At 36.6% G+C, this 17,220-nt stretch overlaps 1 protein-coding gene across 3 annotated transcripts in view; it reads right to left on the reverse strand.

Annotated features, from left to right (window-relative positions):
* drosha.L (drosha ribonuclease type III L homeolog) overlaps positions 1-17,220 on the reverse strand; it is a 150,619-nt gene that overhangs the window by 49,906 nt on the left and 83,493 nt on the right. For 2 of the 3 annotated variants that reach the window (XM_018267704.2, XM_041566247.1), the window contains 4 exons: positions 16,997-17,104; positions 8,854-8,992; positions 7,665-7,725; positions 4,854-4,913 (listed from right to left, as the gene is read on the reverse strand). In XM_018267704.2, coding sequence (XP_018123193.1) covers positions 4,854-4,913; positions 7,665-7,725; positions 8,854-8,992; positions 16,997-17,104 — 368 coding nt within the window. The remainder of the gene's footprint in view (positions 1-4,853; positions 4,914-7,664; positions 7,726-8,853; positions 8,993-16,996; positions 17,105-17,220) is intronic. The other variant, XM_041566246.1, reaches the window with a different exon arrangement.

Consider the following 17,220-nt stretch of genomic DNA (forward strand, 5'->3'; position numbering starts at 1 on the left):
TGGGTAACTGTCTCTCTACACCTAACTACAAAACACGAAAGCTTGTCTGAACATAGCGTTTTTTTATAAAAATTTGTCAAAATTCTGAAAAATCACTTCAAAGGTTTTATTATGTACCAAGAAAAAGCACCCTGAATGTGATTACCAGGGGTCCACTAAACAGTTTGATGCCCATTGTGCATAGGTTCACCAAAGTATCTGGCATTTAGAGACCCCAATATGGATATATAACAGACAAATTTCCACAGGCAAAATGAAGTAACAAAGAACAGAGTGAAATGGTAAAAAAATCACTAAAATCCAACAAAACCATAAAAAAACTATGCTTTTTTTTCTTTTTTTCCTAGTGTAATCAACAGCCAGAATCAAAGTTTGAATATTTTAGCATGGCCAAATAGGTTTTACGGACAGAAATATGTGAACAAACACCGCGCAAAGCTGATAATTTAATAAAATGGCTAAATATGCAATAAAATGGTTAAAAATGCACCACAATTACTGAAATTGCAATATAATCACCAAAATAACATACAAAAGTTATTGCGCAGTGCAATTAGTGAATACTCTATTCGCAATGGCAATAAAACAGTTGTTTCAGGAAAAAACAAACTATGCGATAGAAAAAAAATACACAAAATATTGTAAGTGTGTATGTTTGTGTAAAATTGGCAGATTGCGTGTTGTGTGCAAGTGTGTGAGTGCTGTGAATGTGTGTGACCACTCTGATTCCCCAAAATTGTATCTGTGTGTGTGTGTGAATGTAAGTGTGCACTGGTAAAATAAGTATGTGTTTGTGTGTGTGGATGGGCACTAACCTGGGGTGGCAGGGTCCAGAGGGCTGCTGGCATCATGGCACTGGCTTCTGAGCTGATCCAGTAAAAGGGGGCGAAGCGGAGGAGCAGGAAGTTCGGGCAGCAGCAGAGCACGTCCATTGCACATGCCTGCTGCTGCCTCAGTGGCCACTCGACTCGTTCCCCGCCTAGGCTCGTTGGCTTCTCGCTTGGGAACGAGAAGGAACAGAGCGAGCGGCTATGTGTACAAGACGTATAGTCTCGTCAACTTATATGTGATTGGTACTCTGCTCTATATGATCTTATTATGCCAAAATCAGTTTTGAAAAATAAAAGTGAACTAAACTTGCGCTAAAAATCACTAACTTGTGGAAAACATATACTCACAGAGCTGCTGGGAGAAAAAAAAGTAAATTCTAAGAAATTATAAGGGATCTACATGAAAAACAGAGCTCCAATAAAATTAGACAGTTATAAGATATGTTATGTTAAAAATCTATTTAAAAACTACATGTTATAAAACATATATCCTGTTACTTTAAGTGAATATACAACCTGACTAAAATTGCACATCATAAAAACGTATTCCAACAATGTTTTGGTATATATAATAATAAATAATATGCATCTAGTACAAGTAGAAAGAAACTACCAGTTAATAGAACTCTAAAGGTAATCACCAATAATAAGGGCATTAGTAATAGTGAGGTGTACAGCTCACATTTACTGAGTCAGTACGGATACCAAATAAAAAGTTATAACACTTTGGATCTTGTATATACCAAGTTTCTTGGTCATTAGGGTGCAATAATAAAATAAATTCAAAGACTAAACATCACTTTCCAGGCCAGGAATACATGTTACCAGAGATTTCTTAAAACCAGCATACCTCTGAATAGTCGCAATTCACACCACTGTACAATATCCAAAATGGCAAGAGGTACAGTTGGCAGCCAGGGGTAGCGTTCAGAGATCTTGCACCAATATTTTGAACTTCTATGCATTTAACGCATGCACACTTTCTCAAGAGAAAGCTGACTTACGTGGAAGTATTAAAGTGGTGATACGAGCTGCTGATCCAGCTCCTTCAGACCGATTCTTCAGCCGACAGGCCTACCTGACCAATATCTTGCCAAAAATCAAGGATTGCATCTGTGCTTTGATCCAATTGCCTGCAGAGCTGCAGTAATGATCATATTGTTACAAGCAAATCTTAAAATTTTGTGGATAGCAATAAAATTGCACATTGGCAGTTATCCTGCATATTGTCCTTTTGTCCTCCGTTTGAATTTATACATTGGTACAAAAAGGTGCATGGACAGAGCACCTGTGGGACAGCTGGACTAGCTATACTTCGCTTATACGCGTATAAACTACAGAGTGAAATTTTGAAATGTATGGGCAACTTTAGTCAGATTAAGCCTTCTGACCACCAATGACATCAGGGTGAAAATACTAATGGCGAATACACTTCTCTCAGTCTATCACCAATTCTCCTATTAATCTATGGTAAACAGTGGGGGTCATTTTTAAACACTAGGCAAATTTGCCCATGGGCAGTAACCTATAGCAACCAATCAGTGAGTGGCTTTCTTCAGCCAGCTGCAGGTAGAACAATGAATGCAACAATTTGATTGGTTGCCATGAGTTACTGCCCATGGGCAAATTTGCCCAGTGTTGATAAATGACCCCCACTGATTGGTAGCTATGGGTGACTGCCCAGGTGCAAATTTGCCCAGTGTTTATAAATTAGCCCCAGTGTGTTTGAAGCAAATGTAATGGTGAGTTAAAGATTACTGCTTGGATATGCTGAAGCAAGCATTGGAGGACCACTCTAAATGCCTATATTAATCATGTGCAATATAGTATGTATCTTTCACAATGGTACACTGCAAATTGTCCTACCCTTTATGAATCATTTGTCTGTACTGTATGCTTATGGAAATGTAATTTGTATGAATTTTATTTCAAGATTTGAGAAAGGTATGTCATAATTACTTAGATTCAAATGAAACAAGAGGGAAGAACAATGGCTAGCGATGCTGGGAATTTTAGATCACAAACCATATTACAAGAATCCGCTTTTTTACACCAACATCTTTTTATCTCTCCGTTATTATATCGAGGAGCTAGTTATTTTTCCCCAACTTTAGATTTCTTTCACAAATAACTTTTCACACTTCCATTTTTCTATTTGAAATCCTCTGTTGGTTTCTTATTACAGAGAAATATGGCCATTTAAACTTCAATTTGTTTCCCCAACAGGTTGCTGCAGTGGTTCTTTAAGAAATATTCTATAAATCAGCCAGGGAAAATGTTCTTTAGACATGTTTGCAGCATTCAATTCACACTTATACATCAGCAAACCAAAGCACCAACTGTATATGGCATCATATTTCTTAAAATGACTTCCAAGGTTAGTCTGTCTGGTGTAGAAGTAAAGATAGGAAACATTCTAAATTCTTCTACAATAGTAAAAATACTGCACAAGATGTTGCAGTCTAATAATTTTTATTTACAGCACATATAACACTGGATTCTAGGTGAGGTGAGAAGGTTGTCCATCTATCACTTCAACAATCCTTCTCAGTTTTGAAGCTATTATTGTCACTAACAATGATGCACATTAAGGGATCCATACTGCTCTGTTCAGACTCTCTGACATTTGGCTTAAGGTGCAAATATGTGTATACAGATTTAAAGTTGTGAATGACCTCCGTCTAGAGGATCTTTAGCGGTCATAGATGATAAAGGGAACTATAATGTTTCTTGGATTTAACCAGTTACTACTTGAGTTACTAAACTCATCTGAAGGTTCATTGGACAGAAGCAAGATTGCACAGTAGAAGAATTAGAGTTCAGAAATGCTTTACAGCATTTTTTATATATTTTGGGGACAATCCATATGCTTTATTTGGTTTGGTATTTGGCCGAATCCTAGCCTTTAATTAACATGATTTGGACAAATCCAAGTACCGGGCCAAACAGAATCTGAAACGTTCACACTGGACTTGGATATATGTATCATATTGAAGTGTCCAGCAAGGAAAAAAATTTAATTGTTTGACAAAAGTGCATTAATTTCTACAGTTTGGTTAAATATTCATACAGAATTTATCCCAACTAAGATATAATTATTATCAAGTATTTTTAGAGTGCCAACAATATATAATGAATCCAGAAAAATGTTTTTTAAATGTTTTATTAGCAGACTTAAGGTATGGAGATCTAAATTAGAAAGATCCTTTATCTGGACAACCCCTGGTCCTGAACATTCTGGATAATAGGTCCCATACCTGTACAAGAACTCTGTTCTGCCCTGCCCATGTAGTGCCGCAGCATTTACACGTTTAACATTCACAGTAAGGTGCTACCAACTTAAATCCTTTTTTTAACTTTTATTAAAAGTGTCAATTTCTCAACTATTTATATTGCTTCTGTTTTATTACATAAATATATATATATAAATATTATATTATTGTTTTGATATTACTGTTTTACAGTGTGTACATAAAAAAATTATCAAGTTTAAAAATATATATAATTTTCAAAACTGTCATAAAAATCATACTTCACCAGTGTCATTCAAATGTGGCCAACATGCAGTGACAAGTCAAGGGGGTTTCCAGACACACCTTAAGCTGTTTCTGCACCTAAGCAGGCTGTCAGCTTTGAATTGTGGGAGATACAAACTGCTACCATCAGCAGCTCTCCATCCTGTGCCCCTCACATCCCCTGTTAACAGTGATGCAACGGAAAAGTACAAGAAAGAACAAAATCTATGGAAAACTTTTAGCTGCAGTGCTATATACTGCTCTACTTTTAACAGGCAAAGATAAAACCACTGACTTCATTGCAGCTCATTAGCCATGTAACCCTTTTCTACAATGTTCTGCAAAACTCAAGATTTTGCACGAGATTCAGGGATTTCAAATTATTTGGACAACAAAATGTAAGCATAATGACATTTCTTCATTAGTTTTGTTTCATAATTAGTCAGGAAAAAAACCCAATAATGTCAATGTAAACAACAGCGATGGGTATAATTGAAACTTCAGATACCTTGTTAGAAATTCAACAACCGCATCTCCTAAGAACTCAAGACGTTCGTTGTGGTTTATCCTGCAGAGCAAAACCACACAGTTAGGCTCTATTGTAGCTCAAAGAAGATAGTAAAAAGTGTCAATCTCTCTACTAAAGCACCAATGTGCTTCAGATTTTAAAATGTTAAACTCTTTGCTTTTCTGTAAAGTGCTAAACAATGCAGATACATAGGAGAAAATCCTGCTGGTGCCAACAGCAGCATTCAATACAATTTCTAAAAATGGTGCTTAAAAGTGCATTTCTTAGGTCAGATATTGGAACAAAGAGAATATAACATTGATTGTCAAGATGTTGGTATGTAGGAGATTGGAATTAGTGCAGTTCACAGCATGACTTTTTATAGATCCATTATAAAAACAGTGGTGAATATCAGAGACAGCAGCAAAGATCCCGCTTTTAACTGACAAAGTGAAATCATTGTAGAATATGACATTCCAAATCCACATAAGTAGAATAACACTACAGATGAATAAACTATACCACTTTTTTTTTTTAAACAGTTTCTGTGACACACCTACATAACAAAGATGCCTGATATCCCTGCATTAACACAGCTGAGTGAGCAATACCAACACATAGAGGGTATTTATTTAAGGTTGAATTCTAGTTTTTCGAATGCAGTTTAACTACAAAACTCGAATTTGAGGGAAAAAAAACGAAAAACAATTTTTTGAGAATTATTATGCCCTGAAGCTGCAAAAAGTCAGAATCTGAAAATACTCCACCTAAAACCTGTCTAATTCATGTAAAAGTCAATGGCAGAGGTCCCTTTAACCATTTGAAGATGTTTTTTGCCTTCATGATTTTTGGGTGTTTTACGCTGGTTTTCAATCGAAAACTCGATAAATGTTTGTGTTTTTTTACAATTGGATTTTTCCATAAATAAGCAAATTCAAGCTTGTTTAATTTGTTACAAACATTTTAAATTATGCATATTTCTTCTCACAACTTAAATGAAAAAGGACATAGCCTTAGTTGGCCACGTGGCCCTTCTTTCAGATGTACAGTTAGGTCCATAAATATTTGGACAGAGGCAACTTTTTTCTCATTTTGGTTCTGTACATTACCACAATGAATTTTAAATGAAACAACTCAGATATAGTTGAACTGCAGACTTTCAGCTTTAATTCAATAGGTTGCAGTACTGTAACTAGAGGGGGGCAGGCCCTGGTGCGTGACGCGCAGCTGGGCCCCCGCCCCCATCCGTACGTGCCGGGGGATTTCAGTGGCGAGCGGCGCTGCGGGGGGGCCCTTAGGGGGTGCGGGCCCTGGCCTGCTCGCACCCCCTGCTCCCTCGGTAGTTCCGCCACTGGTAGGTTGTACAAAAAGATTGCATAAAAATGTGAGGAACTAAAGTGTTTTTCTTTTTAACACAATAACTTCATTTCAGGGGCTCAAAAGCAATTGGACAATTGACTTAAAGGCTATTTCATGGGCAGGTGTGGGCAATTCCTTTGTTATGTCATTATCAACGAAGCAAATAAAAGCCTTGGAGTTGATTTGAGGGGGGCTGCTTGTATGTGGAAGATTTTGCGGAGAACAGACAATATGCGGTCAAAGGAGCTCTCCATGCAGAACAGGAAAAAACCCATCTGAGAAATTGCTACAATATTAGGATTGGCAGAAAAAGAAAGAAAGAAAGAAAGAAAGAAAGAAAGAAAGAAAGAAAGAAAGAAAGAAAGAAAGAAAGAAAGAAAGAAAGAAAGAAAGAAAGAAAGAAAGAAAGAAAGAAAGAAAGAAAGAAAGAAAGAAAGAAAGAAAGAAAGAGCGAGCACTGGTGAACTCAGCAAAGCAAAAAGACCTGGATGTCCACGGAAGACAACAGTGGTGGATGATCGCAGAATCATTTCCAAGTGAACACCACTCTCCAGGAGGTAGGCATATAGATATTCAAGTCTACCATAAAGAGAAGACTGCATGACAGTAAATACAGAGGGTGCACTGCAAGGTGCAAGCCACTCATAAGTATCAAGAATAGAAAGGCTAGATTGGACTTTGCTAAAAAAAAAAAAAAAACAACATTCTTTGGACAGATGAAAACAAAATCAACCTGTACCAGAATGATGGCAAGAAAAAAAAGTATGGTGAAGGCGTGGTACAGCTCATGATCCAAAGCATATCACATCATCTATAAAACATGGCGGAGGCAGTGTGATGGATTGGGAGTGCATGGCTGCCAGTGGCACTGGGACACTAGTGTTTATCTATGATGTGACACAGGACAGAAGCAGCTGAATTAATTCTGAGGTGTTCAGAGACATACTGTCTGCTCAAATCCAGCTAAATGCATAAAACATACAGCCAAAGAAACCCCAGGAATTTATTAAAGCAAAGAATTGGAATATACCTGAATGGCCAAATCAGTCACCTGATCTGAACCCAATTGAGCATGCATTTCACTTGTTGAAGACAAACAAACAGCAACTGAAAGCCACTGCAGTAAAGGCCTGACAGAGCATTAAAAAGGAGGAAACCCAGAATCTGGTGATGTCCAATTACTTTTGAGCCCCTGAAATGAAGTGATTGTGTTTAAAAAAAAGGCTTTAGTTCCTCACATTTTTATGCAATATTTTTTTTCAACCCACTGTATTAAAGCTGTTCAACTGCATCTGAGTTGTTGCATGTAAAATTCATTGAGGTAATGTACAAAACCAAATTAATAAAAAGTTGTCTCTGTCCAAATATTTATGGACATAACTGTAGATGTTACAAATAAAGCTGAATGTACTGCACCAACAATGTTAACAATACAGGATCAATCTGTTTTACCTTGAAGGGGTTGGATCATCTTGTCCCAGACGTGACATTATATTTATCAGGGTATTTATTCCTGTAATGGTAAATATAATTGTAAAAAGAAAAAATATATATAATTACACCTCTAAAAAAATCCTCTGTAATGAATTCATAGAAAAAAACACGGTTATAAATTGATACTGCCGAGCAGCGAGCTGCTATAAAAATATAAGAGCATTCTCTCATCGTGTGCTTGTAAAAACTCCATGGGTTGGGATTTATGCCTTTAGAATAGTCAACACGAAGAACAATTATATCTGCTTAATAACATCATTTTATACAACACTCTTCATAAAAGGTATATATTACTTGGCTACAATTTCGTTTGAACAAGGGCAACACAAGCTGCAATTACTGTTTGACCAGATTTTTAACAAATAATTAAATAATCAATGCACCCACTTTCCTTTTCAGTATTGCCAGTATGAGATAAATAAAAATCCCAAGGCTAAAACAACCTAGTGGATATAAACTTTCATTACAGAATCCCTAGAACTACACAGATGAAAGCAAGCTTACCATGATTTTCAATGCAATGTCAAATCTATGATTTTCAGAGGCAGCTTCTTAAAGTCAAATGAACATCAAAAAAATGAAGAGAGTTCAAACAGATTTATATATCCTGTGCTCCAGTAAGCCTCTGTAAAATAGATTCTTGCTCCAGTAAGCCTCTGTAAAATAGATTCTTTTGAACAAGAATCCTAAAATTTGGTTTTAAAAGGACACGATCATCAAAATAGAATGACTATTCTAGTATTGTAGCGCATGTTGTAAAATATGGAATTCAGAATCACAAAATAATACAGCTATTTTGAGTTATCTTTATTCTATTATTAAATAATTTTTCCTGACAATCATGCTAATTGTAGTAACACCTGTGGATTATTTCACCCTTTCCATATAACAGAATTTGGATCGTCATACCTTATGCCTACTAGAAAATGATATATAACATGACATATAACATGAAATAACCCCAATAGGCTTAATTATATCTTTGTTTGGATCAAGTACAAGGTACTGTGTTATTATTACAGAAAAAAAAGTAATCATTTTTAAAAATGAGGATTATTTGGACATATATATATATACACACACACATATATATATATATATATATATATACACACACACACACACACACACACACACACACACATACCCTTTTTACGCATATGCATGTAATGCACTTTTCTGTCTCCATATTTCGGTTGCCTGATACCACAATTCGAGAGGGAGTTTCGTGCATGGTCTGGGTTCATCCCAAAGTTTAAATGATGGCTTGGATGAGTCATTGCAAGCTGAAAAATAAAGTTTTTCCAATTTCACAAACAATCGAAAAGTCACTTGATTTATTATCGTTGGAGGTTGCGGTTTAGTGGTGATTTGTGCAATTCTCTGCAAAACCTGTGATCATATTATTTATGAAAAATCATGACAGTTCTGCTGAAATTTATACAACAAAGAGGGCTGAATGGTAAGTTCTAAAACAAAGTGAGAGTTTTTTTTTATGGAGAGAAGTGGAGAATGAAAGGGAGACCAAATTGATTGATTGATGTGTAAGGAGGACAGAAAAAACAGGCCATGGTGAAAACCTTCAATAAGATATATTTACAACTTAAGTTCTTTTGCCTCCCCCCCCCCTTTATATTATTATCAAAATGATGACCACTTTTATGGTCAGGTGCATAATCAGATAAATAATGTATTCTATAAAATAAAACAAAGACATGGAGGTTGGTGCTGTTTTCTCTGCACCAAATTTTAACAAAAAAAAATGTGCACGCACCCAAAAGTATTATGGGGTTTCCCATAATCCAAATACCCATGGGGGGGATGAGAAAAAATTATCTTGTTTAAATAATCCTTGCACATGCCTAATGTCAGTCCTATTCTTTATATAGGTGAAATAGGTCTATGTGTCTTGATTGCAGAGTTGATCGCATACATATTAAATGCATTTAAAGCTTTAGTTTATCCATTTACCCATAAATAACATGACCGCTTAAAACTTCCTACAGATTTTCTTTACATTGCCAGACAGCTAGAATTAATGCTTATCTGATAAGAAGGATGTTTTGCAAGTGTGGATGAAAGACATTTACCAGCCATCCTGGTACATTAATCCCCATGTTAAAGAAACAGGTCTTATTAAGATTTATTTGGGCACATTACTTTAATGGGTTTTTTCTTTTAGGAAATTACATGTACAAGTTCTTGCATTCCTTAGACAAGTTACTTAATTCAACTTGGAAGCCACCCTAATTCACAGAAGCCTGTTATTTGTCAAGCTTAATGCATTTTAATATTTAGCATATGTATACCAAAGTTATCACACAGATGCAACTACTCCCCAAATGGAATTTGAAACATAAAGTAATTAGAAAAGAGAACACGGATATGTTGCAAAGTGAAGTAAAATGTTCCTATATTTTATAGTACACTATAAATAATTTCCTTTTAAAGCTCTGCCCACAATGAAAGAAAATGTTAATATAATTGGGGTCCCTGGAGCAACCAAGAACTGCTCTCAACATGTTAAATGCTGGCCTCTTAGTACACAACAGTTTCATTTTTAAGGATTGTATATTTACAAAGAGAGTTAGTAATTTACACATAGTTGGCATAACATTATGACTGCTCTAAGCAATTGCTAACCATATATGTCAATCAGGCAATGTTGTCATTACTGCCAGATTTTAGACATGGGGACAGCTGGGTCTGCACTATCATATGTGGCCTTATGAGCTCTATACAGAGGACCAGGACTCAGCATCCCCTTATTGATGTAAATACACAATTCTAAAAATAAATATGATAAAACACTTACACACTGCAGGGAACGTTACTGCTTGGAAATTACCACTGGCACATGGCTTTCCATCTGTCAGGGTACCAATTAGACTACCAGAGATCCCCCTAGTTATATTGCGATCACCATTGCCAAATTATATGAAAGAAGGAAACAAAAAGTGCAGTTTCATATCTATGGCTTGTACGACGCACGGGCTCCATACAAAAGGCCCATATCTAATTTTCCCTTATTTATTTCTTAAAGGTGGACAGAAGGAAGATAGGAGGCAAGTGCAGGGTATAGGAATTGTGCCCACACTTCAGTTTCCCCTAACAGCCACCAAACAGCTTGTCAAGGGCCAATGATAGTAAAATATATGGGCTTATCACTTAAAACTTCTCTGCCACAACATAAATTTAAAAAAAAATGTGCTTGAAATAAGCATTTTTTCATATTTGATATTGGTTTTGCAGATGATAATATCACAGCAAATGTACATGATCAATTTTCAACAACAATTGCATCTTTGTGATATCCTTTTTTCTAAACTGCCTACGTCCATGTTAATTTCCCCTAATATTTCACTACTGACAAAAATGATAAGTAGGCAAACACAGCATGCATTTCTATGCCACCATTCAGGGTAAACAAAAACACACACACACGCAAATAAATAATACACTGCCTAGCTCAAATTAAATTATGCGACTTTTATAAAATATTGGATTTTAAACTAGCAGGGGTTTCAGTTTAGTATAAGGCAAGAGTATCACTGCCTTTTTCAGTACCAAGAGCAGGTAATGGCATATTATTCAAGAAAGAAAATAATATAAATTAGAGTCAAAGAAGTGATAAACATTAAAAACAGGTTTATTAAAAAAAAAAAGTTTTTTAAGGGAAACTAAAATCAGAAATCTAATTCTGACTACAGCTCCAGTTACCAGACACAAAATAATTAATCTAGTTAGTTATGACGTTCTTGTCAAAAGAATGAAAAATCTACTGCTAGCTAGCATGGAAGGGAACTATACATTATGCTGTCTGGAAAATGAAGCACATTGAGCTGCAACACTATTTCTTATACTTGCTAACAGTTAAAGCACACACTGCATCACGTGCGACAGGTAATAAGACAGGCAAGCAGAAAGTTACATTGTGTGTCTAAGTTCTTTTGTTCCCTTCATTGATAATAATGTACTACATGCAGTGTCTATTACTAATGCACATGTACTTCCAATCCTTCAGAGCAAGACGCACTTAATACTGCAAATCCTCTAAGGCGAGAACCTGCTTCTCATTATTTATTGTTTATCGGACTCATTCATCCTTTATTACCAAAACCCTAGCATCAAATGCATAAAATCTAAAAATCTACAGTTAGAAGCCTTTCTGTAGTAGTGAACCAGTTAATGTGATTAATATTTAGCCTTGTGTGAGACAGCAGATTGGATCAGGTAAATTCTTTCACATGCATTTTGTAGGCTTGACAAGATAAATGTACTACTCTCAAGTTATAAATGAAAAATGATGCTTCTGCCTTAATGCATTGGTTTTAAAATGATAAAAGATTAAATACTTCTGCCTTTATACAGAGTCTTGGCACATGCCACAGATAATCTCAAACCTTATAGAAAACTGTAGTGCCAACCATTAGGAGCTGTAGTGACGTTAATGGCATATTGATATAAAAAAGAGCTAAATGGGTGACTTAAACGGCTCATGCTGTCCTGCTAGTAAAGAATATATGGGTCTACTCACACAATGCTTGGGACCTCGGGTATTCCGGATAACGGATCTTTTTGTAATTTGGATATTCATACACTACATCTACTAGCAAATCATGTAAACATTAAATAAACCCAATAGACTGGTTTTGCTTCCAATAAGGAATACTTACATCTTAGTTGGGATCAAGTACAAGATACTGCTGATTATTACAGAGATAAAGGAAATCATTTTTAAAAATTTGGATTATATGATAATAATGGAGTATATGGGAGACAGACTTTCCGGAGCTTTCTGGATAACGGGTTTCCAGATAACCAATCCCATACCTGTAGTAATAACAGTAATGAATTATGCTTTGTACCAGATGAGCCATTTATATTTCATTGTTTTCAGTTCTCTAGGAGTGTACTATACTAAATTTAGGTTTGTGAGTATTTGGAAACATAACATGTTTTGGCATTGCAATCTAAAGCATGGGTATTTGTGGTGCAGTGCTTTGAAAATTCACATTTGCATTATTTTAAGTTTTTTTTATCTTTGCAAGTCAGGAATCTCCAATCAAGGCCAAAAGTTCCCAAATTTAGTATTTTATACCTCCCAACTGTCCCGACTGACAGCTCAACCCGCAGTCCTGGATTGTAACTGAAATGTCCCAGACTTTTTCTGGCTGTTTAGTGCAGGAGATCAAAGTTTCTAAAACATAAGTGGCAGCTGCATTTAGATACATTTGTAACAATTTAATATAAGCAAAGATACAATTGTAACTTAGATAAGCAGGTCTTTTGGTGAAACGGTGACTTGCATTCTAGCCGACGGGAAGGCAGTTCATGGAGATTAGTCGCCGAAGAAGACTTGATTTGATGCTGGGAGACTTATCTTCCGAAATAGTAGCATGTATCTCTGCCCTTAGGGTGGTGGCAGAATGGAGATTAGTTGCCCTGCGACAAATCTTCTCTTCACGGGGCAACTTCGGAAATCTAAAGCGATCCCGCCGGCAATTCCTATTCTAGCCAGTGGGAAGGCAATAAGGGGAGATTAGTCACCCGCAGAAGAGGAGATTTGTCATTGGATGACTTATATCCTAGTCTGCCACCACCCTAAAGGGCAATTCAGTCCATCAATGTAAATGAGGATCTAGAAAAATAAGTTAAGCAGTACTCGGTTCTACAGCTCAGATTGATATTAAGTTTAGTTACCACTCTTTGTGGCGCAAAAACTTTGGAGGGTGAGTGTGGAGTGGCCAAAATTCTTTTTTTTTTTTTTTCTGTAGAAAATAAGGATCTACAATGTGCCAATAGTGTGTGTTTTTTTTTTTAAAAAAACTAAACCAATGTTTATTTCTAGTTAAAGAAGCTGTAAAGTCAACCTGCTAAATTTAGGGATTCTGTTAGTATCCTTAAAAACTTTATAAAACATTAAATGCACGTAACCAGGCCGAAACCCGCAGGTCGGGTGGTCTTGGTCCAACTTCTGCAGAACATTGCCAGGTCACGGATGAGATCGGGTTGAGCTCTTCCCTTCACTCTCCCTGCCTGTGACCATACACTGCTGGCTTCTGAAAGCAGCAGCAGCCTCTATTAATAGTCGTGCAATGCCTTGCCAACTTTCGTGACATTAGAGAAGGGTGTGTTGGGCGCAGGTCTATAAACAGAGTTGCCGCACCAGGTTGGGTTTGGGTCATACTTTTGTTGACCCATACATCACTATTCCCTATTCCCCAAGAAAGGCTCTTGCTACATAGAGAAGCTAGCTACAGAATACTTTTATTTCTGGGGCATGATATGGTTGGGGGACTGGAGACATCTTTTAAGAGATAATAACATCCTTAAAGTTAGTGGTTTTCCACTCTGGAAATTGATCTAAATTAATAAATTAGTTTATACATTTCTTATCTTTGGCCTTGATGAGCATAATCCCTCAGTGGGTAAAGGCAGCAGTTATAATTCATACACTTCACTGTATCAACTAATGCAGCAAAATTGTAACAGTTTGGCACTGGCACTGTGGCATAAGCCCAGCAACCCCCACCAACCAACCATTAAACATATACTACCACTTTTATTCTACTGTATATTATGTTACTTTTGGTCATAATCTCACCTTTTCTCCATTACGCTACTAGGTAGATTTTGAAGTACAAACTAACAAAATCTCTCTGCTAAAATCCCTGAAAATTGCATTCTTGCAAACATTCAAACTAGCATCCTTTTCGGTCCTCTCTAACCAACATCACCTTTGAGTGGTTGCCTCCATAGATTTGTCTTTCAACTACACTTAACATTTTGTAAAAAGTTTAATGGAATTTTAGAAAACAGAGTTTGATGACAATATCAATTTGCATAGCATTTCATCTCTTTCTCTTGCCTCCTACAGCAAAAGGGCAAAAGGCTACTTTAAGAAAAAAAACTGATTCACAATGCACTTTGCTTCAGAGCATACATGATTTCTTATTTCTAGTGTTGATTTTGAGTAATGAAAGTTTGATTTGGTGTTTGTGTGTGTAGTCTTTTTGTATTTAGAATTGCTTCTGTCCTTGACTTGAGAAAGAAAAAAAATGTTTTGCTAAAGTAGTGCTGATATTAAATCAATTAGCAGCCTCACTTTCAGCAAAACCTCCTCATATGGGAGTTACTACTGCATTTAAATAAGGGAGACTGACATTATGGGAAATGCTTGTAAAAGATGTGTCACAGAAAAAAAAAACAAACACAAAGAAAAACATATCCTAGGAAGAATACACATATCACAGCCCATTAAAGGAGAAGGAAAGCTACGGAGGCATTTTATTGGCAATAGATTAGCTGCAATAGTGCAAGATAGAATGCTATATTTATTCTGTAGAATGTTTTACCATACCTGAGTAAAAAGCTCTAGAAACTCTCTGTTTGTTTAGGATAGGAGCTGCAGTATTAATGGGGTGTGACATCACTTCCTGCCTGAGTCTCTCCCTGCTCTGGGCTCAGATTACAGTAGAGAAGGGAGGGGGGTGGGTGGGTGGGGAAGAGGAACAAACTGAGCATGCTCTTGCCCAGGGCAATGAGGTTTAAGCTGAAGGCAGGAAGTCTGATACAGAAGCCCATGGGTACACAATAGAAGGAAAGAAATGCTGTGTTTCTTTTGACAGGGGACTCAGAGCAGCACTACTTTGGGGGTTTACTGGTATATTTAGATGGACCTTTCTGATAAGGCTTACTTAGTTTTAACCTTTCCTTCTCCTTTAAAGGGAAACAATACCTTCAAACACTATACCCTTAGGGTAAGGTCACACTGGAAAAATCAGGGAGAGTTGATCGACGACTAATCACCTCTCCCTGAACTGCTTCACCCTATGTTCCGACTGCTAAAATGAAAAAACACCTGCGCCATGGCACTCGCGGCGCTTCTTTTTCCGAAGTCGCCCGAAGTTTCCTCATGAAGCAACTGCAGAAAAATAAGCACCGCCTGTGCCATGCAGCAGGTGATTTTTCATCTTAGCCGGCGGAAGACGGGGAAGCTTTTGCGGAGATTATTCGCACCAAAGAAGAGGCGATTAGTCGCCGGGCAACAATCTCCCCGAATCTCCCAGTGCAACTTTACCCTTAAAGTTTTCATTCTGGAAGTACACGAGATTGGTAATCAGGGTACACACAAAATTTGAACACACAAACCTGGTAATCAAAATGCCACTGCCCATCAAATGGTGGTGCTTAACACAGATATGCAGTTCAGTAAACTAACTAACTTAAAGGAAAACTATACCCCAAAAATTAATACTTAAGCAACAGATAGTTTATATCAAATTGAATGACATATTAAAGAATCTTACCAAACTGGAATATACATTTACATAAATATTGCCCTTTTACATCTCTTGCCTTGAACCACCATTTCGTGACTCTATCTGTGCTGCCTCAGAGATCACCTGACCAGAAATACTACAACACTAACTGTAACAGGAAGAAGTGAGGAAGCAAAAGGCAGAACTCTGTCTGTTAATTGGCTCATGTGACCTTACATGTGGTTTGTATGTGTGCACAGTGAATCTTACGATCTCAGGGGGCGGCCCTTATTTTTTAAAATGGCAATTTTCTATTTATGATTACCCAATGGCACATACTACTAAAAAAGTATATTATTATGATAATGGTTCATTTACATGAAGCAGGGTTTTACACATGAGCTGTTTTACTCAGTATCTTTTAATAGAGACCTACATTGTTTGGGGGGTATAGTTTTCCTTTAAAGACTGAAACTATCCAGGGCAGGTCCCAGGAATGAAAGCTGATGAGAAAAAAGATTTTATTCTGAAGTAATAACTTCCAAACCTGAAATTATTCAAAATATAAAATGAGCTAATTTCCTCTCTAATCTTTTTTGGAATGTTAAATTTTAATTATCACCAGAATGACACTTAGGATACCTAATGTTTCAGCTCATTGTACAGGTATGGGATCCATAATCTGGAAACCCATTATCCAGAATGTTCCGAATTACAGAAAGGCCGTCTCCCATAGACTCATTATAATCAAATAATCCAAATTTTAAAAAATGATTTCCTTTTTCTTTGTAATAATAAAACAGTACCTTGTACTTGATCCCAACTAAGATTTAATTGGTCCTGAGCATTCTGGATACTAGGTCCCATACCTGTAAGAAAAAAATATTTTCTGTGACTCACCAGTCTGTGTAATATTTTGCATATTTATATGAGCATCTAAACATATTCTCAAATCCCTGCGCTACTCTTTAATTCGTTATTACCACATGTAGAAAGGTTTCAAATAGCTTTCCATGTCATTCTTACCTGAAGCAAACATCGTTCTGTAAAGATATATCCAATTAATTTATCTAAATGCATCAAGCATTTATGGTAGCGTATGTGATGTGTCAGAACTGGGAGCATCATTGCATGCTGAGGAAATAAAAAGGTATGTTACCAATGCAAATTCAAGGCATCTGTTATATCTATATTATTGAATGCCTTATATGTCCACTTTAAAGGAGAGGAAATTGCCTTAGCGCCAACAA

The sequence above is a fragment of the Xenopus laevis genome, chromosome 6L (assembly GCF_017654675.1).
Source record: "Xenopus laevis strain J_2021 chromosome 6L, Xenopus_laevis_v10.1, whole genome shotgun sequence".
Taxonomy (NCBI): domain Eukaryota; kingdom Metazoa; phylum Chordata; class Amphibia; order Anura; family Pipidae; genus Xenopus; species Xenopus laevis.